Source organism: Pristiophorus japonicus, chromosome 12, assembly GCF_044704955.1.
Source record: "Pristiophorus japonicus isolate sPriJap1 chromosome 12, sPriJap1.hap1, whole genome shotgun sequence".
NCBI lineage: Eukaryota > Metazoa > Chordata > Chondrichthyes > Pristiophoridae > Pristiophorus > Pristiophorus japonicus.
Genome location: NC_091988.1, coordinates 37,403,137 through 37,425,371, shown reverse-complemented (window position 1 = coordinate 37,425,371; position 22,235 = coordinate 37,403,137). Strand labels below are relative to the sequence as shown.

Sequence of the window (22,235 nt, the reverse complement as noted above, 5' to 3'; positions counted from 1 at the left end):
TAACAATCTGGCTTGAATAAAAGACTTATTATTATGTACACAATCAGTGTTCTCGTTACTGGGTGGTTATGTCTTGAAAACAAATGCTTGCATTTATTTAAGAATTTAAAATAATTGAGTACATTCAACATAGTGAAACAAAATAATACTTGAAGCCCAATGGTATTATCTTGAAGAATCAATCCAAGAGACCCATTTACTTACATAGCTAAATAGAATAAAGGGAAAGCATTTTGCATTTATTTCAGTGGTTCTGGAAAAACTCAAAATTAGGAAACATTGGTTTCTTTACACAATAGATGGTACAACTTCACTATTTGGCTTGTGAACGTGAATAATTTTATTTCTTGTCATTTTTGCAGAAAACTGTAAGTCAGTGTTTTGAAATTATTTAAAGAGTGCCCGTTTTTCAATGAAACAGGCAACAAATTTATAAATGTTCCCATTTTAAGTCTTCAGAAAATCCTTTCAACTATTTCCAATAGGAGTTCAATTGGATTGCAAGATTTAAGTAAGTATTTCACTGAGTGCTTAAACAACACAGCACTTGAGGCACTGAGCTACGGTCCCACCTTCTGTGATCTCACCTACTGCAACAACTGGTGGAAAAAAAACATAAGCTCTGACGCACATCATCGAAGATGGTTCAATAGCATTTTTAAAAACTTAGCAAAATAGGACTTTTAAAACAAGTAGGTAGACGGAATGGCTTACCTGACACTTTCAAATTTCTCAATAAGTGAGGAGACACAAAACAACGCTGTTGTTTCTTTGCTCTCAGCCTTTGAATAGGAGCTCTTGGTTAGCTTAGGGTCAGCCGGCAAAGGCCTTGATGGTGCTGGAGGAATCAGCTGAAATGGTTCTTCTTGACACAAGGTTTGAAGATGGACAGGCTTAGGAGGTACTAATATAAAAATACGGACAATTATTTAATGCCGAAGCTCCTCCATACTGTTCTACTTTTGTCTTCACAAATCACTTCTCGTCAAGAGCAAACCAGCAACAAGTTTTCATTTGTCACACCCCAGCTTTCTGCTTTATGTTGCAAGATCCCGTAACATACTCTGAAAGCAACCTGTAGGTTTCTAACTGTACGTCTGGTGAAACATTCCTCTGCTATACTTCATTTTTAACCTGTCATTTAGAGTCATACCGCACGTCCAACATTTGAAAATTGGACTTGCTTCCTTGTTGCTAGAACAGGAAGTACTGAAAACGATAAAAAAAATGTGGTTTGGTAACTAAGTTACGGTACTGCAGTGCCCAAGGCAAAACAGGCAATTAGTCAAACAATTTCCTTTATTTTAATTAGTTATATTCATGGCAGTGGAAGAAAATAGTGATAATTATTGTATTTTGCATTAATAAATGACTACACAGTGAGATGTTTGTTAAAGCACTGTTTCTATTTCTGCTATAAAGCAACTAGTGTACTCCAAACATGTCTTTATGGGCATGTTCAGCTCCTCCACAGCTTCCTTCCTCTTTCTGGTTCTGATGTATTTTCTCATAGAAATAGTATACTGAATTCAAAGTTAAAAGTTATAATCAATACCTCCAGCAAAATACTTGTCAATCTATAACAATTACAAAAAAAACAAAAATACCATCTTAAGTATTTTGCTATTTCATGTTGCTCATGTGTTCTGCATATGAACCAGTCTTAATAGTTTTACGTAAGCAGTAACCCATAGCAATGTATTTACAATTGGAGGTGTGGTTAAAATTGGGCTATGCAGTGATAAGATGAAGGCAATTGTACCTTAAAGTAGTACCATGCAAAGTTTATGAACCTATTTTGAATACATCACAAGCCACATCAGCTGGTATTGCTGAGGGAACTTGATGATAATGCTTCAAAAATGTAACTGTTTTGTGACCCTGTTATCTAAATGAATAATTTCAACTATATTTTCACTTTGTTTTATTTAAATCACACCTTGTAAACCAGATAATCAATTTTGATCAACAAATAATCCAATTTAAGATTTTAAAATGATACACCATCGTTGGTTGGGGAGGGGGGGGGGGGGGGAAGGGGAGAGAGAGAGAGAGAGCGCGAGAGAGCAAATTATAAACAACAGGAGAGATCAAGTGTCAAAACAATGGATGACATTTGCTTTGTGTCCAAAGCTAAGCATGCTGGATTATAAATTAGTTGTGCATAACATGGTTATATTTAGGTCCGTTGAAAGGTTTAGAAAGCTTCCATGCTACAAAAAATACTGATCGGTAGCAAAATATAAATCAGAAATGTCTCAATTCTTTAAATATAATCCAATCATCAAATACAAATTCATACCTCACACAATAGGCGGAGACCACCTGAGAATTCCAATGTATGGTAACATACATTTCTCTGCAATAGTCTAGTCTACAACTAGATCCATGTGATCGGCAAGCTTTGTCTAAATGTCAGATCTTTCTTTGTTTAATTATTCTCCTGAAATGCAAATATTTTGTACCATGCAAAGCCAGTACAATGTAGTAAACGGTTAAAATCCAAATCGAATAGCTAACTGAAACCATCAAGACATTATTATTACAATAGACACCATGTGTGAAATTTGTTCCCATGGTAAATGCTCCTGGTTCAATTTTCCAACATAGTTTCCACTGTCCGAACAAGACCAAACTAAGCATGTATGATTTTGACAGCTTAGTTTTAGCTCAAAGCTGAAAGGTTTAGAATATGAATCCACACAAATTGCCAAATGGATAGGAGCAGTATTAAAAACTAAAGGGTTAAACAGCCCATATATCAATTGTGCACCAAATTGGAATGGAATACAATAGCCAATAATGTGATCTTTGGTTTCCTTAGTACTGTTGCGCATTGAATATTGGGTCCCACATTATGCGACACTGATCTACACTGTGCACAATGAGCTGACCCAGAAACGTCTGAGGCATTAGCAACCTGCGTATCAGCCATGTGCTGGGCTCCTTAAGGCATCAAGTGTGATACAAATTAGGGAAGATCCCCACAATGCAAGTGGAGTGCCTGAAGAGAGTTTCATTGGTAAAGCGAATGTTGTAAGGGAGGACTATACCTTCAGTTGGGTCCTTTTCAAAGGTACAATTTGGTTTTTGGTGCATGTTTGCAAGTCACCATTTCTCTGCTATATTGCTCTTATTTGACAAAGGAGGGTAGAGAAATTTCTTAAAATTATATTACATCTGTTATCTGTGCCCATATCCTAACGAATAGTGTGTGTGTGTCAAATTGAGAGGAGCTATGGCTAACACTATAGGAATAACGCTTCATTTTAAATTTCTGGAAGGGAAGGATTAAGGATGCATAACTGACAGGTGCATTTGCACCCGAGACATTTCAGTTGGACCCATCCTTATACTGCCATTGATGTCTACAAGGCCAGACGATTGTATCTCGACATAACTGAAGACACCTACATGCAAAGACTAAGATTCGCAAAGAATTCCATAAACAGATGCTAAATGATTACCTTCCCACCGACTGAGCAGCAAGTTAACCCCACCCCATAGTACCATCATCCACAACCCCTCTTGGACAAAGCAACATCAGACCCCCTAATGCATTATCCAACATTTGCATCTACCCAAATGAGCAGCATCACCAGCCCTCCTCCCTGCCCCCTCCCACCAACTTTAAAAAGTCCACCATCTTACCACTCCCCCCAGCTGACCTGCAGCGCCTGACTGTCCCGCAAGAAGCTGCTTCTTTCCACCCAAACCCTCCCTCGCCGCCGCCACCACCACCACCACCACCACCACCCCCAGCATTTACTGCAGCTGCCTGGCCAGCCTCTGACAGTCTGGCTGTATACACTCCGGTGGTAATGCAAGGATTGGACTAAGTGGAGTAGCCAAGATGAAAATGCGCTCCTCTGTCATGCCTCCCTAATTCTCCTGTTTCAAGACCTGAAGGTGGAGTGACTTTTCCAGAGAGATAGCCATAGGTCCTCTTAAACCCCACAACAAGCAGCATAACCCTGAACAATGTATTCACCCCCCCATTTTCAAAAAGTATCCAGAGATTGATGAAGCCCCTTAACCAAAATGGAACTGATGAAGAGCTAAAGTAATGTGGTAAAGTTAGAGGTGACACTAATCTTGACACATGTGCAGACCTGTAACAAGCAGTAGTCTATTTAAAAATGGAACCTAAAATTCTGCTGAAACAAATGCACTCAGGAAGTTGGTTCAAACCTCGTCATGCTTTTTTGTAAGTTTAGTGTTTGCAGCTGAACAAAGAGGAGGAGGCACCAGAACATGTACCAGAACATACTGCCTATAGTGTGACAGGTGGATGAGAGAAAGTGCTGTGATGTCAGGGGAGGGACCAACATTAAGGTAAAAAGGATGACAGAAAATGTTTGCTTTGCACTCAACTATATGATTACTCAGATAACAAAATAAGTTAATAATTGTAATTCACCGTATTTACAATATTGCTGATTTGATCATTCTAATGGGAACATTATAACCAAATCCCCAACATATTTAACCCCAAGCAATTATGTATACTACAGTTAATTTTGCTTTTAAAATTAAATACATTTTAATACTTTCCTTTAACACTTTGGCCTAGAAATTGGATAAAGCCCAAAAGCAGCCGCTATGTGCCCGCGTCCATTTAAAGTGGTGCAGGCAGCATGCAAAATGTGTGTTGCCTGCTAATTACAATGATTGACACGCTGAGCTGAGGGCTAAACGTGTTGCTGATTGGTTTAGCGCTCAACAGGGAGTAGGGCAGTGGGAGGAGGGGGCAACAATATCACGTGCAGTCTACTGGCGAATACATTTTGGTCAAGGCTCTCTGCAGTACTTAAAGGGGAGGTGCTTTGATGCAGAAGCACCTCATTGTCATTCTGAACAGAGCTATGGCCCAACAGTCAAGGGAAAGGGCAAGGAGATTTTCCAATGCAGCCCTGGAAACCTTGGTCCTGGGATTACAAAGACGCTGTGATGTCCCTTACCCATAGAGGAGCAGGAGGCTTTCAAGGCTGAACACCAGATGGCTGTGGGAGGATATCACTCAAGTCATCACTGCGTTGAGTGTTGTCCCCAGTACCTGAATCCAGTGCCGCAAGAATTTTAATGATCTCACGAGTGGTCAAGGTGAATGAATGCATCATCAAATGTCATATCCCACCATGTGCACCACAAGCCTCACACCCTGCTCAAATGCATCCTCACCTACAAAGCAATCTCTACCCATCACCACACATACCTCACAATCCTAGCTTCACTTCACCCTCACATTTACCACTCCTGCAAGACTCACACCCACATCTCTGATCTTGCACACACTGCCAGCTATTCAACCATGGCAGGCACATCACCCAAACATATTGCACTATACTCAGGCACACTTCCCTTTCTCATACAGGCAAAGGTGACACAGAACCATCGGAAGCAACAGCAGACGGATGGAGAGCAACTTAGCCTAGCATCTGTCATTGGGAAAATCCTGGAGTCCATCATGAAGGAAGTAGTAGCAGGACATTTAGAAAATCATAATGCAGTCAAGCAGAATCGCATGGTTTTATGAAAGGGAAATCATGTTTGACAAATTTGCTGGTGATCTTTGAGGACATAACGAACAGGGTGGATAAAGGAGAACCAGTTGATGTCATATATTTGGATTTCCAGAAAGCATTCGATAAGCTGCCACATAAAGGTTACTGCACAAGATAAGCGTTCACTGGGTTGGGGGTCATATATTAGCATGGATAGAGGATTGGCTAACAAAAGCAGAGAGTCGGGATAAATGGGTCATTTTCAGGTTGGCAAACTGTAACTAGTAGGGTGCCACAGGGATCAGTGCTGGGGCCTCAACTATTTACAATTTATATTAATGACTTGGATGAAGGGACTGAGTGTAACGTAGCCAAATTTGCTGATGATACAAAAGTAGGTGGGAAAGCAAGTTGTGAGGAGAGTGCAAAAAATCTACAAAGGGATATAGATAGGCTCAGTGAGTGGGAAAAAACTTGGTAGATGGGCTATAATGTGGAAAAATGTGAGGTTATCCACTTTGGTAGAAATAAAAAAGCTAAATTATTTAAATGGGGAGCTATTACAAAATGCTGTAGTACAGTGGGTTCTGGGGGTTCTTGTACATGACATGCCAAAAGTTAGCATGCAGGTACAGCAAGTAATGAGGAAGGCAAATGGAATGCTGGCCTTTATTGCAAGGGTAATGGAGTATAAAAGTAGGTAAGTCCTGCTACAACTGCATAGGGCATTGGTATGATCACACCTAGAGTACTGCGTACAGTTTTGGTCTCCTTATTTAAGGAAGGATATACTTGCACTGAAGGCAATTCAGAGAAGGTTCACGAGGTTGATTCCGGAGATGAAGGAGTTGTCATATGAAGTAAGGTTGAGCAGATTGGGCCTATACTCATTGGAGTTTAGAAGAATGAGAGGTGATCTTATTGAAACATACAAGATTCTGAGGGAGCTCGACAGGGTAGATGCAGAGAGGATATTTTCCCTCATGGGGGAATATAGATCTAGGGGGCATAGTTTCAGAATAAGGGATCGCCCATTTAAAACAGAAATGAGGAGGAATTTCTTCTCTCAGAAGGTCGTGAATCTGTGGAATTCTCTACCCGAGAGAGCTGTGGAGGTTGGGTCTTTGAATATATTTAAGTTAGAGATAGACAGATTTTTGAGCGATAAGGAAGTCAAGGGTTATGGGGAGCGGGCAGGGAAGTGGAGTTGAGATCAGGATCAGATCAGCCATGATCTTATTGAATGGCAGAGCAGGCTCGAGGGGCCAAATGGCCGACCCCTGCTCTTATGTTCTTATGTCAGATGTCAGAAACTCACGGAGCTGAAGGGAGCAGTTCTTGAAATAATTGGAGGGGCGCAATCACAGAGTCCATGGCGAATGGAGAAGTTGAAAGCATTGCTGGTGAAGAAGATATGTTCATACCCAATCCCTCATCCCACAATTTCTTCTCACTTACTATCTGCCAATGGAATATGCATGGATAACTTGCTTTCCCCCTTCCCCCACCACAACCCGACCCTTGTGCATTTCTCCTTTCAGTTGCCCAAGAACTACCAGCAGCCCAGCCTGTCCCTGAAGTGAGAGAAGAGGACAGTGATAAAGAAGACAATGACACACCGGCAGTCCATCCGACACACTCAGACACCAGCTCAGGAAATACTGCATGGACTTGAGGGTAGTATACAGGGTGGATCTGCACGTAGTGAGTCACCGGGGCGCAGCTGGGGTGCAGCCAGGTCAGGAGGAAAGCCTGCCAGAGCGCCTCGTCAGTATGAAGGAGCATGGAGGAGTCCAACTTCCAATATTGTACGGGGCTTTGCGCAGAGCTTGGAGCCCATGATTTCCAGGATGGAAATGATGGGTAACTCCACAAGTGACCTTCTGGACCCAGCCATAATGCTACATGTGATGGGCGATGTCGCAGCTTCCATTGCAGCAGAGGCGGAAGCGACCCAATAAGCTCAGTGCTGCTTTGGAAGCTCAGACTGCTGCCATCTTGGCTGGGTTAACGAGTGTGGGAAGGGGCTCAGGGTCTCACAGCACTCCAGCAATCTGTCTCCCAACAGATAGATAGATAGCTAGGAAGGCTAAGGCGCCGCTCTGGGATAGTGGTAGGGCTCAGTGGAGCAAGAAGCTGCTGTCGGAATTTCGACTCCCACCACTGCTGGTCATCCAGCCAGCCCAGACTGCTGCCGCCCATGCCGAGGTGGAGCAGTCTACAGCCGGGCAGTCTAAGCCCAGAGCTGCTCAAGGCCGTCCTGCAAGGCCATCTGCAGTTTCCCCCACTGAAAGTCAGCAGCCTTCCACCAGCCATGCTGCAGTCACTGGGGGAGCACTTTGTAGGAACACTAGAGTAGGAAAAGGTACACAAAAGACAAACACAAAGGGAATGCACAAGGATGATTAGCAATGTTTCCTCTAAGCTGCAGCGCAGCAATGGGAAAGGTCCCGCGCAAGCAGCTCACCAGCTTCTCCACTGTAAATACCATGCATGCGTGGCAATTTAAAGGGACCGCATACCAAAAGAAACAGGCCGCGCAGAACCAACCACAGCATACAGAGAACATTGGTGATTATTGACTTTGTTCTTTTGATTTGCATTTGATAAATTTATAAATTATGTTTGGAATGTGTATTTTGTGGTGGCTCTCATTTCAGCTTTGTTCCCAGGAGGATGCGGTCATGTTCCGGGACAGAGGGATGGTAAGATGGGGAAATGGTGAGCAACGGGGATCTGGGGTTTCAGTCACTGGAACCAGAGTGTGATGAGGCTACCCATCTGGAATGGGGAGCTGCTGTCTCTGCCTTGTCCTTCCTCCTGCTCCCCCTAATCTTCCTCTTCCTCCTGAGGTGGTCCCAGAGCCCATGGTGGCAAGGGCTGCGCCTTCATGATGGCAAAGTTGTGGAGCATGCAGCAGACCACCACAAAATGGGACACCCACTCCAACGTGTACTTGAGGGCTCCTCCCTAGCAGTAAAATCCTTGCGTCACCACCCTGGTGCTCAATGACATTCCTCGTGGCAGCATGGCTGTCATAGAATCAGAGATTTACAGCACAAAAGGAGGCCATTTGGCCCATTGTATCCGTGCCGGCCAACAAAGAGCTAGCCAGCCGACTCCCCTGGCCTTGTAGGTTATGGCACTTCAAATGAATATCTAAGTACTTTTTAAATGCTAGGAGCGTTTCTGCCTCTACCACCCTTTCAGGCATTGAATTCCAGATCCCCACTACTCTCTTGGTGAAAATATTTCTCCTCACATTCCCTTTAAACCTACTACCACTTACTTTAAATCTATGCCCTCTGGTTGTTGACCGCTCTGTTAATGGAATTAGGTATTATATGAGTGCCAGCCATGAGTGGTGGCGTTGCGGAGGTGAGTCATCGATTAGGTGCAGAGCGGATAGCATTTGTCTCTGAGCAGCCACCCTCATATGGTGGGTGGAAGATTGCTGGCGCACCGGACTGGCACAGGATGAAGGCATCATGACTGCTGCCAGGATACCAGGCATTCACCATCATGATGCAATGGGTGTGGTCACACAACAGCTGCACATTAAGTGAGAGGTAGCCTTTGCAATTGCGGTACATTTCAGGGTTGATATGCGGTGCCCGCAAAGCCACGTGTGCAGTCGATGGCACCCTGCGCCATGGGGAAGCCTGATCGCCTGGCAAAGCAACATGCATACTCCTCCTGCTTCTCTCACCATTTCTTGGAGTAGAGAGTCTCTGTCACCTCCTGGATGCAGCGATGAGCAGCAAACTAGGAGATGTCAGCAATGTCTCCTGCTCTAGATTGGAAGGATCCGGTGGTGAAAATAATTGAGGGCGATGGTGACCTTGAGGGCCACTGGGAGAACTGTTGTCACCTTGCTCTGATGCTGCAGGTCTGGTTGCAGGAGATGGCAGAGTTCTGTGACCATCTCCTTGATGAAGCAGAGCCTCCTAATACCTGCACCTAAGCCAAGAGCAGTGTAACAGAAGTGCACCCTGAAGACTCTTGGTGGGTATGGCCTCCTGTTGAGAGGTTTCCTGTCCCTCCTCCTCATCCCTCTGCGAGCCCTCTTCTTCGCTGCCTCTGCTCCATCTACCCGTTATACTCAAGTGCGAGGGGAACTGCAAGTAGAGCCCCCATGACTGGGAGCAAGTGGTGTGAGCAGAACCCTTTAAATGAGAAGCAAAGCATTCTCCATGCAGCAACACTCCCCATCACCTCAGCAACTTTAAATAACATTAGAAAGCTCCAAACAATTGCACAAACTTACACAGAGCCAGTAGAACCGAAAAAAGCAAGTTAGCCGCAAGCTAATGATGATCCCTTTAAATAGTGCTGCTGGATGGTCCTTCCTGCTGCTGACTGCATGGTCAGCTGGTCGTGATTAGGAAAGGGCGTTAAATGGAGTGGCAATGTGGAAAATGGCAGATCGTTTATCAAATCATTGATGTCACGGCCTACCTCATCTAAATATCTGAAGTGAGCGCAGGCAACTGCAGCGCCAGAGACCTGCCCAAAAGCGTGGCTGCCGCAGGACCTGCCAGAAGGGGGCGGAAGCGAGTTGGCCACAATTTTTTCTTCCAAACCGGCCTTAACTGCTGGTGCTAAAGGCTCCAATTTCGTGACCTTTGTGATCGATATTTTATTTGATGCTGTTCACTGGAATTTTTTTAAATTATTTATTTGCATAATGAGCCAACAATAACTGATACTCAAATGTGTCTTGTTTTACCTTCATTCTATCAGGCTGTTTGCCACAATTTTCAAAGCTAAATTCCCACTCAAAACATTTTCTCATTGTTTTACACGTGGAACTTGCCTTGAGGTTTTTGGACTGTGACTTTCCTGACTGCTGCTGATTTGTTGGTTAGCTTTCTTCCTGTTTGCTGAATGCATGGTACAGAGCTGAGGTGCTGAAGGTGACCTCTTAATTCGAAGGTTGAGTTAGACTCAGAATTGCTTCTGACTTGCAGCGGAGTTCTCGAGTAACCTGCAACAGAGAAATTATATTCAATTCAGTGAAATATTTCAACAAAATTATTTTCATATAGAAACAGTAGAATCATACAGCAGAGAAAGAGGCCATTCGGCCTATTGTTCCTGTGGCAGCTCTTTGAAAGAGCTATCCAATTAGCCCCACTCACCTGCTCTTTCCGCACAGCCCTGCAAATGTTTCCACATCAAGTATTTATCCAATTCCCTATTGAAAGTTATTATTGAATCTACTTCCACTATCCTTTCAGGCAATGCATTCCAGATGATAACTCACTGTGTAAAAATTTTATTCCTCGTGTCACCTCTGCTAATTGCCTTAAATCTGTGTCCTCTGGTTACTGACCCTTTTTCCACTTGAAACAGTTCCTCCTTATTTACTCAATTAAATCATTCATGATTTTCAATACCTCGATCAAATATCCCCTCAACTTCCCTACTCAAAGGAGAACAACCCCAGTTTCTCTAGCCTCTCCACGTAACTCTCGTCTTTCATCCCTGGTTCCATTCTAGTAAATCCCTTCTGCATCCTCTTAAAGGCATTAACATAGTTCCTAAAGTATTTTAGAAAGGTTTAAAAGTGTATTATAAAAGTTTAGTTTAACTTCCTTGCTTTTGTACTCTATACCTCTATTTTTGAAGCCAAGGATCCCGTATGCCTTTTCAACAACCGGCTCAACTTCTCCTGTCACCTTCGAGGATTTGTGTACGTAAACCCTCAGGTCTCTTTGTTCCTGCGCCCTTTTTAAAATTGTACCATTTAGCTTATATTGCCTCTCCTCATTCTTCCCACTAATATGAATCACTTCACACTTTTCTGCTTTAAATTTCATCTGCCATCTGTCTGCCCTTTTTACCAGTCTGTCGATGTCCTCCTGAAGTCTGTTACTATCCTGCTCATTGTTTACTACATTTCTGAGTTTTGTATCATCTGCAAACTTTGAAATTATGCCCTGTATACCCAAGTCCAGGTCATTAACATATATCAAAAAGAGCAGTGGTCCCAACACCGACCCCTGAGGATACCACTGCACACTTCCCTCCAATCTGAAAAATTGTTCACTGCTACTCTCTGCCAGTTAGCCAATTTTGTATCCACGTAGCCACTGTCCCTTTAATCGCATGGGCTTCAATTTTGCAAACAAGTCTATTACGTGGTACTTTATCAAACGCCTTTTGAAAGTCCATATACACAACACCAACCATGCTACCCTCATCAAAGAACTCAATCAAGTTAGTCAAGCACAATTTTCTTTTAACAAATCCATGCTTGCTTTTATTTATTATAGTCATCCAGGGAGCTCTAGCTTTGGATGCCCTTACTTTCCCCCTCGTGGGAATATGTCCAGTCCATACACAAAATATCTCCTCTTTGAAGGCCTCCCATTGCTCATTTACTGTTTTACCTGCCATCTTTGATTCCAATCCATGTGGGCCAGATCTCCTTTCAACTCACTGAAATTAGCTCTCCTTCAGTTGAGTATTTTCACACGTGACTTTTCTTTGTCCTTTTCCGAATGATAGTGATCACTGTATCCCAAACGTTCCCCCACTGAGATATGCTCCACTTACCCCACTTCATTCCCCGAACTAGATCCAGCACTACTCATTGGGCTGGAAACATAAAGAAAGTTCTCTTGTACACATTTTAGGAAATCCTCCCACTCTTTGCCCTTTACACTGTTATTTCTCCAGTTTATATTAGGATAATTGAAGTCTCTCATTATCACCACTCTGATGTTCTTGCAACTTTCTGCAATTTGCCTGCAAATTTGCTCCCCTAGCTCCTTCCCTCTATTTGGTAGACTGTAGTATACATTCAGTGAAATAGCTCCTATATTGCTCCCTAATTCTAACCAAATAGATTCTGTCTTTGAACCCTCATGTACATCATCCCTTTCTAGTGCTATAACTTTATCTTTGATCATTATTATATACATTGCAACAGTGACTACACTTCAAAAAGTGCTTCATCAGCTGTAAAGCGCTTTGGGATGTCCAGAGGTCATAATATGCACTATATAAATGCAAATCTGTCATGTCTTTCAATACTGCCACCCGCCTCCTTTTTTTCCTTCCCTGTCTTTTCTTGAATACATTGTAACCAGGAATATTAAGTGCCATTCCTCCTCTTGTTTGAGCCAGGTCTCCGTTATTGCCATTATATCATAATTAGAAACATAGAAAATAGGTGCAGGAGTAGGCCATTCGGCCCTTCGAGCCTGCACCACCATTCAATGAGTTCATGGCTGAACATGCAACTTCAGTACCTCATTCCTGCTTTCTCGCCATACCCCTTGATCCACCTAGTAGTAAGGACTACATCTAACTCCTTTTTGAATATATTTAGTGAATTGGCCTCAACAACTTTCTGTGGTAGAGAATTCCACAGGTTCACCACTCTCTGGGTGAAGAAGTTTCTCCTCATCTCGGTCCTAAATGGCTTACCCCTTATCCTTAGACTGTGACCCCTGGTTCTGGACTTCCCCAACATTGTGAACATTCTTCCTGCATCTAACCTGTCTAAACAAGTCAGAATTTTAAATGTTTCTATGAGATGAGGCTACTTGTGCCTGCAGCTCACCGATCTTATTTACCACGCTCCATGCATTGATGCACATGTACCCTAACTCTATCTTACTCTGCCTCGCATTTCCCCAGTCTGATCCCTCCTATTTCTGAGCTACTCTTTATTCCTCCGAAGAATTAATCACACTCTATTTTAGCATTCTACTTAAATATCACAGGAACAATTTGAAAATTTCAAAAATATTGAATAATAATTGCTATAAACAGAAGTGAACAAAAAATCTTCTCTCAAGGTAACTATGACTGCAGCAGAGGCTGTGTTATGGAGTGATGGAGTAGAGGCCTGTCCATAGTTTCCCAGCAGGAAACCATCTTGTTGAGGCTTAGGTTGGAAGTCATTCTCTTAACCACAAGAGGAGGATAATAAATGGGCGGGAAAGTCATCTGATCTTGTTCTCATACTAAGTAACCCATGTCGAAGAACATAGTGGAGACCTGGCAGCAGTGAAGGGTACATAACTTAAGATACTGCAAAATTATTTATGAAGAATAAACACAAAATGTAGATGAGCCTATGGACTACACCAGTGACAAATCTATGCCTTCTTCCACGATCCAATCCAATTCGTCAACCTGCACACAGTTTCTCTTCATAAGGCTGGCAACATCCCAAGGCCCAAAGCCTCTTCAGGGTAAATGTTTTATCATAGTTAATTGGTTTAGTCATTCCAGATTGGAAGATTTGTACTTCAATTTAAATTTATTTGCATTTTTTAATTATATGCAATTTCACCATATAATGTTCATCCAATGTGGTTGATGAAGCATTGTAGCGGTTTGCAGTTCAAATAGCTGCACATCTGGGCCTGAAACTCCCAGTGGTCGATTACACCGGAAAATGGAGCACCACTGCCATTTACAGCACTCCCTGTGCGTCCGCCCTACAGAAAGCCAAGAAGTTTGGGGGAGCAGTATGTACCAGTTGAAGATAAGATTTTTTTGTTTTTAATCCAATATGCATTAGCCACTTTCCAAACACTAATCAATTGCTGTTAAGAAACCAGCATTATGGGCCCCACGACCACCAATGGAATATAAGCATGCCGGAATGATGCAGGTATACTTTGCATTTGGGACAAAGGAGGCAGAACTGGAGGAACATCTGACAAGTGACATAATTCCACGAGAAAAAGCATGGATAGGAGAAATACCCAACCCTCTTCAGTCAGAATTTTTCAACCGAGCAAAACAGGGATGGAAACATGGCAGAACCATGCTTCTTCCCAAATTCCAAATATAATGATCAGGCTTACAGTCCAAATTCTTTACAGAGAACTACTAATGCCAATCTCTATGCTGACAGTGTAAACACCTACACAGTTCACTTAGTACACATGCATAGCTGCTGCCTACATGTCTCAGTACCAGCAGAATGCTAAAGTGGCAACTGCAAAATACAAGTTAAGTCCATTGTTATGAAAATGCAGATGTGACATGCTGGCTCAGAATCTGGGATATTTTTATTCCATGGCATTCCTAATCCGATATTAACTATAAAACAACCACTGATCTTTGATGCAAATTTTGATGCCTGCATGAATATGAACAGGGAGTGCAGACGTGTTTATACTTCCTTTATTATGCAATTTTTAAAATACATAAAAACAATAGACATACATTGCTTGAAGATCTGTTATCCCAGTTATACCTGCATCCCTTAAAGAACAAGCAAAGCCAGGCATAATTAGTCAGATGCAATAATAAATCTACCATCTGATTTTCTTTTTAAACTTAGCCTCTGTTCAGATATTTTTCTCGTTGCTTAGTGAGTAAAGTAACAAAACCCATTGTGGGCCTGAAGGCTTCACCAAATATCATCCAAGGATAATGTGATATATTCTTTACATCACAAACACATACTACAAGATGGCTCTACAGGAACTTGTCATGTGACATGATCCTTTTATTGTATTTACATGAGTAGTTGCATTACCACAGGGGCTCTATATTACACTTCTCCCTCCCTAATGAAGTAATCATCAAAACAAAATAATCATCATGCATAGCTTGCATGGTTATACACAACAAAAGATATGGACTTATTTTGCCATATTTACAAATCAAACTTAAACTCTGGTTTTCTGTTTCGAAGAGGATACCGTCGCTCTTGAACAGAACCTGCCAAACTTGGTGTCGAACTTAGACTCATTCTAGGCTGATCCTGAGGAGAGTCTTTCTCCAAGGGCAACCCTTAATCTATATTTTGACTCTCGACAACTTCAGACTGTTTGTTTGCCTGACCCAGACTTAAATTCTGACTTTCTCTTGGACTTGTTTCTAGTACATCTGATGTAGGATTTGCTACTGGTACTCTACTTGTAACAAGACTCTGACTCATCAGAAATAATCGAATCATTCCAACTTTCAAATCCTTCCACATCTGTAGGTAAAATATAATCAATGTGAACAAACCTAATCTTTCCATGATCAAACATCTTGACCAAATATGTGCAAGGGCCACATTTCTTCACTACTCTTCCTGGTAACCACTTTAACCATTTATGGTGATGGTTCTTCACTCTAAACTTCTGGTTCAATTTCAATTGGTCATAAAGATCTCTAAACAATTTGGACCTGAACTTATTTGGGATAACTACTCTTGCACCCAACATGATACAACCTTTATCCGCTGATGATTCATTCCTACGAATGAAGTATAGATGAATATCTTTCTCCTGGTTTGGCCAGCCATTTGCTATGCAATCATACATCTTTGACATAACTGGGTCACGTTTGGTTACTCGACCAATCTCTTCAGCTGTAACTGGCAGCTCATCAATGTATGAAAAATAGAACACTTCTTCCCTACTGGATGTAAATTGTGATGAGGATGGCAACCTGGACATGGCATCAGCATTAATGTGATCAGCTGATCATCTGTACTCAATGTCATAAGTATATGCTGACAAAATCAAAGCTCATCTCTGCATTCAGGCTGCAACAGCTCATTCAGTGGATGTAACACCGTAGCCAAATTTGGTAGGAACTTCTCATAATAGTTGAAAACACCCAAAAAGGATCGAAGTTCAGTGACATTCTTGGGAGTGGGTGCATTTCTGATTGCATCCAGCATTCCCTTGGTTGGATGCAAACCATTTTTGTCTACTCTGTCATAAATACTCCGCTGAGTATTGAAATAACTCACACTTATGAGCAGACACTCCTACTCTGTGCTTCTCTAGCCATTTGAGCACCTTATTCAATACATTATTATGGATTTGCCTGTTTGGTGCTGAAATTAGTATATCTAAATGACATAATACCCATTCAAAGCCTTGCAAAATCTGGTTCCTCACCCCTTGGAATATGGCGGGGCCAGAAGACACTCCAAATGGTAGCCTATTAAATTGATATAGGCCTAGATGAGTATTTATGGTCAAGCATGACTTGGACTCCTCATCGACTTCAAGTTGTAAGTAGGCATTTGTGAGATCTAACTTTGAGAAGATCTGACCACCTGTTAGTGTTGTGAACAAATCTTCTACATTTCGTAATGTATTGGGTAGATTACCCTCTAGAATCTGGTTTACGGTATCTTTATCACCACACAACCTTACCTTACCATCTAACTTAGGTACAACAACAATGGGTGTAGCCCAATTACACAGATCTACCTTACAGATAATGTTCAGTCTCTAGTCTGTTGAGTTCTTGCTCAACTTTCTCCTTGAGTGCGTATGGTCCGGGAAGTGGCTTGCAGTAAACTGGTCGAGCATCCTTCTGTACCCCGACACTCGCCTTCAAACCTTGGATTGGACTGCCTGTCTAGCGAAATACCTTCGGATAATGCAAGATATCATCCATTGATGCAAAACTCATTTCAACACGAAAAATCTCTTTCCAATCCAGCTTCAATGATCCCAACCAATTTCTACCCATCAAGGCAGGCTTGTCTCCTGCCACGACTGAGGGGCAAGCACTGAAACTGATCCTTGTATTTCACCGGTACAGTGATACGTCTTACCACAGGGATTTGCTCTTGAGTAGCCTTGCAGCTCTATCTTCAACTTCTCCATTGGAAACTCACTCAACTTGTCGAGATATAGTGATTCCGGTACTACACTCACGGATGCACCAGTGTCGATTTCCATGGTATCCTGGTTTCTACAACGTCTACTAGATCACGTGTATTTCCAGAATCTCCTCATCATGTTGCTTCTCTTCAATGCTATGTGGTCTCTAGCGATTTCTACTTATAGCCTTGAAAGTTTGTTTACTCTTCAGTCGGCATGCCTTCGCAAGATGTACTGTTCTCTTGCAGTAGATACATATGGACAGCTTTGAGCGAGGTGTTGTTCCAGGCACCGATAGAATGACTTTAATTCGCTGTTATCTTGGTCAGTTGCTGAGGCCTTGGGGCCCAACTGCCTTTTACTTTTAACCTGTAGGCAATTCACCTCGGTTGTCTGACAACTGGAAATGGCGTGATATTTTCTGGTGTATTGGTCAGCAATTTCCATCGACATAGCTGTCTGACAAGCTAAATCAAAAGTCAAGTTAGGGGTTGTCAACAATTTTCCTTTGGTTGCTTCATTTTTCAACCCACAAACAAAGCAGTCACGCAATGCTTGGTCCTAAAAGTTTTCGAAATGACAGTGAATGAATAGTTTTTTTTTTAAAGCCACAATGTACTCACTGATTCTCTCATCGGTCAATTGATTTCCTTTTTTAAAAACGATAACTTTCTACAATTTCCAGGGACTGTCGTGCATCTCCGTCAGTGGCGTGTCCTTCGGCTTGATGGGAATAAGAACATTTTTCAGGGTTTCATACACCACAGGGTCTGCTCAGTCAAGAAAATAGCCCGTTTTCTTTCTAACGCCACCTGGTTATGGTTTTCATCATTGAGGACTTCGACGATACTATTTGCGGTGAAAAACATTTCTAGCCGCTCCACATGCGCTCCGAAAGTCTCTTGGTCGCAATGGAACTCACCCGAGCTCCCCATTATTCCCATAGGTGTGGCCATCTGGACTCTGGCAATGTCAACAGTGTGTTTGAAATTTACTTGGGATTTTTTAGCTGTGCTGCAAAACAAAGAATCTCTCAAAGTCTCTCTGTTGTTTGGCTGGATGATCCACCAACAAAAATTTCAGCTAGGGAATCCAATTATCCTAACTTCATCGCCAATGTGATATATTCTTTACGACATCACAAACACACACATTACAAGAGGGCTCTACAGGAACTTGTCACTTGTCACATGATCCTTTTATTGTATTTACATGAGTAATTGTATTACCACAGTAGTCCACTAGGTGTAGCAGTAGTCCATTACTCTATAACGCTCTATATTACAGATAATTATACATAGCAGGATAGAGAACTATAAAGATAAAGGACAAGGCATCCACCATTTATCAAATATCTGATGAAGTGTACACACCGAAAATGCGACCTGTCTTTTTTTCCTTTACAGATGCTGACTGATCAGCTGTGTACTTCTAGCATTTCTGCTTTTATTTTGTGTTGCTATCATTTGCACTTTTTCCTTTTAAAAAAAAAAGTTAATTATGAAGAAGTTGCCAATCAAGCTGATATTCATTAGACTTTTTACACAGATAAATTCATCTGTTCTATGTTTGCTTCAATGACTGAATGCCAAAAAGTGCCTCTTTTTCCAACACAGTTTGTAGTTTAAAACCAGGTACGGATAAGAATCTGAGCTGCCCAGTTTATTTAGTTTTCTATTTGCAAGAGCTCAGAAAACAATCATTTATGTACTTGCACAAACTTTATACACTGTTAGATAGAAACCAACAGAGCGATCTCAGAAATTGTCTGAAGCCCATACAGTATGTTAGGAGTTATTCTAAACTGCCCAGACTACTGCTTACACTTAAAACAGCTTTGAATAACCAGTAGTTAACACCATGCTCAGAGCGAGTGTCTTCACAAAGTTAAAACTCAGGTACATTGTATTTTTGCATGATTTACAATTGACTGTCAACTATAACTTGTGGCGTGACCATTTTACAATAAGTCAAATATACTATTTTTAGCACACTTACAATAATCTGAATGCCACAGCTGCAACTTGCTCACATGGAATAAATAGACTGACCAAAATGCTAACCAGTAACAAGTCAGACACACTAGACAGGTCTATTGAATGCAAGGAACCTATGAAACATGGGTCCTCCCAGTCCAAATTTACAAGCGGTTCTGTGACTAATGAAGCTTTTACGATGGGCATGTAACAAATGAGCATATTACGAGTTTGTAAGGAGGCTGAAAATAGCAGGTAGTGGTACATTTACTTTGAGAAAAACATTTTGGAAACCTTCGCCTGAAAATAAACACTTTTTTTCCTAGAGCCAATTTGCAACAATACCATGTCTTTTAAATAAACTTAAAAACTCTATAAAGCTTTTCAAAATGCCTGAAATGGTTCATATAAACAAGTACCTTGGTGAAAGTTTGATTAAAAGTAGCTTTTCAAAGAGGAATTACAAGATAATATCAACCTAAGGTGATTCTGTTTTTATATAAAGTTTAAGTCAGAGTTCTAGCTCGTGGAGGAAAAGTAATCTAAAAGTAACTCCAACTTTGCAGTACAAATTCATCGGAAAGGTGTGACCATCTCATTTCTGATGAAGGTGCAAAGTACAAGATCAAACAACGATGCTCACAAAGCACCATTATAAATAACACATTTAACTTGAATATGTGGTCACTGCAGTTTCCTGCTGGGAGCAAATGTAATTAAAAAAAAACTACCAATACAACACCCTCTGAAGACAACGTGTCATTGCAGTTTGCTGAAACAACTCAAGCTTACAGCTGTAAAGCAACTTTACTCGATCCTATGCACAATAAACTTATAACAACTTGCATTTACATAGTACCTTTAATATAGAAAATCATCGCAAGGCACTTCACCGAAGCACAAGGAAAAACGGATGCCAAGCCAGAGGAGGCGATATTAGGAAGGTGACCGAAAGCTTGGTGAAAAATGGGTTTACAGAATGGCCTTGGAGGAGGAAAGAGATGTGGAAAAGAAGAGGGTTTAAGGAAGAATAGTTGACTCTTGATTTTTGTGCCATCAGAAGGCAACACATTCAGAGCATAACCATTAACAGGTATGATGCACATACCTGCTGTGATGTGTCCCCACAATCAAAAAACTGCAAATGCTCACAATACAAAGATGGGTGGGAAAGCAAATTATGAGGAGGACACAAAAAATCTGCAAAGTGATATAAGGCTAAGTGAGTGGGCAAAAGTTGGCAGATGGAGTATAATGTGGGAAAATGTGAGGTTATCCACTTTGGCAGAAAAACATAGAAAAGCAAATTATAATTTAAATGGAGAAAAATTGCAAAGTGCTGCAGTACAGAAAGTTAGTATGCAGGTGTAAAGTCCTTACACAATACCACAAATCCACATGAGGCACAATCTATGGACAAGGTCACTCCATGACCTGAACCTTTATTCACAGGACCAAGAAGTGATGACCCTGGGTGGGACCTCCCTTTATATACCTGGATGACCAAGTGAGGAGTGTCTCCCACAAGTTCACCCCCTGTGGTCAAGGTGTGCATTTCTTACGTATACAGAGTATTGCAGTGTTGTTACATAAAGATTACATACATGACAGCAGGTACAGCAAGTAATCAGGAAGGCAAATGGAATGTTCACCTTTATTGCAAGGGGGAGAGTGTATAAAAGCAGAGAAGTCCTGCTACAACTGTACAGGGTATTGGTGAGGCCACACCTGGAGTACTGTGTACAGTTTTAGTCTCCATATTTAAGGAAGGATATATTTGCATTGGACGCTGTTCAGAAAAGGTTCACTAGGTTGATTCCGGAGATGAGGGTGTTGACTTATGAAGATAGGTTGAGCCTATACACATTGATCTTATTGAAACTTATAAAGATAATGAGGGGGCCTGACAAGGTGGATGCAGAGAGGATACTTCTACTCATAGGGGAAACTAAAACTAGGGGACATAGTCTTAGAATAAAGGGCTGCCCATTTAAAACCGAGACGAGGAGAAATTTGTTCTCTGAAGGTTGTAAATCTATGGAATTCTCTGCCCGGAAAGCTGTGGAGGCTGGATCATTGAATATATTTAAGGCGGAGACACAGATTTTTGAGCGATAAGGGAGTAAAGGGTTATGGGGAGCGGGTAGGGAAGTGGAACTGAGTCCATGATCAGATCACCCATGATCTTATTGAATGGCGGAGCAGGCTCGAAGGGGCCAAATGGCCTACTCCTGCTCCTATTTCTGATGTTCTTATGTTCTTATAAAGGTTCATACACTTGGGCATGGTACGGTATTATGTCATGTCTGTTAACTGGGTTTTACCTGCCACCGGAGGGCGCGATTGTCGGAGTCCTAATAGTCACTGGCATACACATAGAAACATCGAAAATAGGTGCAGGAGTAGGCCATTTGGCCCTTCAAGCCTGCACCACCATTCAATATCATGGCTGATCATGCAACTTCAGTACCCCATTCCTGCTTTCTCTCCATACCCCTTGATCCCTTTAGCCGTAAGGGCCACATCTAACTCCCTTTTGAATATATCTAACGAACTGGCCTCAACAACTTTGTGGTAGCGAATTCCACAGGTTCACAATTCTGTGAGTGAAGAAGTTATTCCTCATATCGGTCCTAAATGACTTACCCCTTATCCTTAGACTGTGACCCCTGGTTCTACACTTCCCCAACATCGCGAACATTCTTCCTGCAACTAACCTGACCAATCCTGTCTGAATTTTATATGTTTCTATGAGATCCCCTCTCATTCTTCTAAATTCCAGTGAATATAAGCTTAGTCGATCCAGTCTTTCTTCATATGTCAGTCCTGCCATCCCAGGAATCAGTCTGGTGAACCTTCGCTGCACTCCCTCAATAGCAAGAATGTCCTTCCTCAGATTAGGAGACCAAAACTCTACACAATATTCAAGGTGTGGCCTCACCAATGCCCTGTACAACTGCAGTAACACCTCCATGCTCCTATACTCAAATCCTCTCGCTATGAAGGCCAACATGCCATTTCCCTTCTTCACTGCCTGCTGTACCTGCATGCCAACTTTCAATGATTGATGTACCATGACACCGAGGTCTCGTTGTACCTCCCCTTTTCCTAATCTGTCACCATTCAGATAATATTCTGCCTTCCTGTTTTTGCCACCAAAGTGG

At 41.9% G+C, this 22,235-nt stretch overlaps 1 protein-coding gene across 1 annotated transcript in view; it reads right to left on the bottom strand.

Moving 5' to 3' along the window:
- The window catches only part of LOC139276756 (FYVE, RhoGEF and PH domain-containing protein 3-like), a 234,553-nt gene that overhangs the window by 138,030 nt on the left and 74,288 nt on the right, over positions 1-22,235 (bottom strand). Inside the window, exons 2-3 of the mRNA XM_070894766.1 lie at positions 10,321-10,491; positions 715-904 (exon numbers count right to left, since the gene is read on the bottom strand). Of these exons, the coding sequence (XP_070750867.1) occupies positions 715-904; positions 10,321-10,491 (361 nt within the window). The remainder of the gene's footprint in view (positions 1-714; positions 905-10,320; positions 10,492-22,235) is intronic.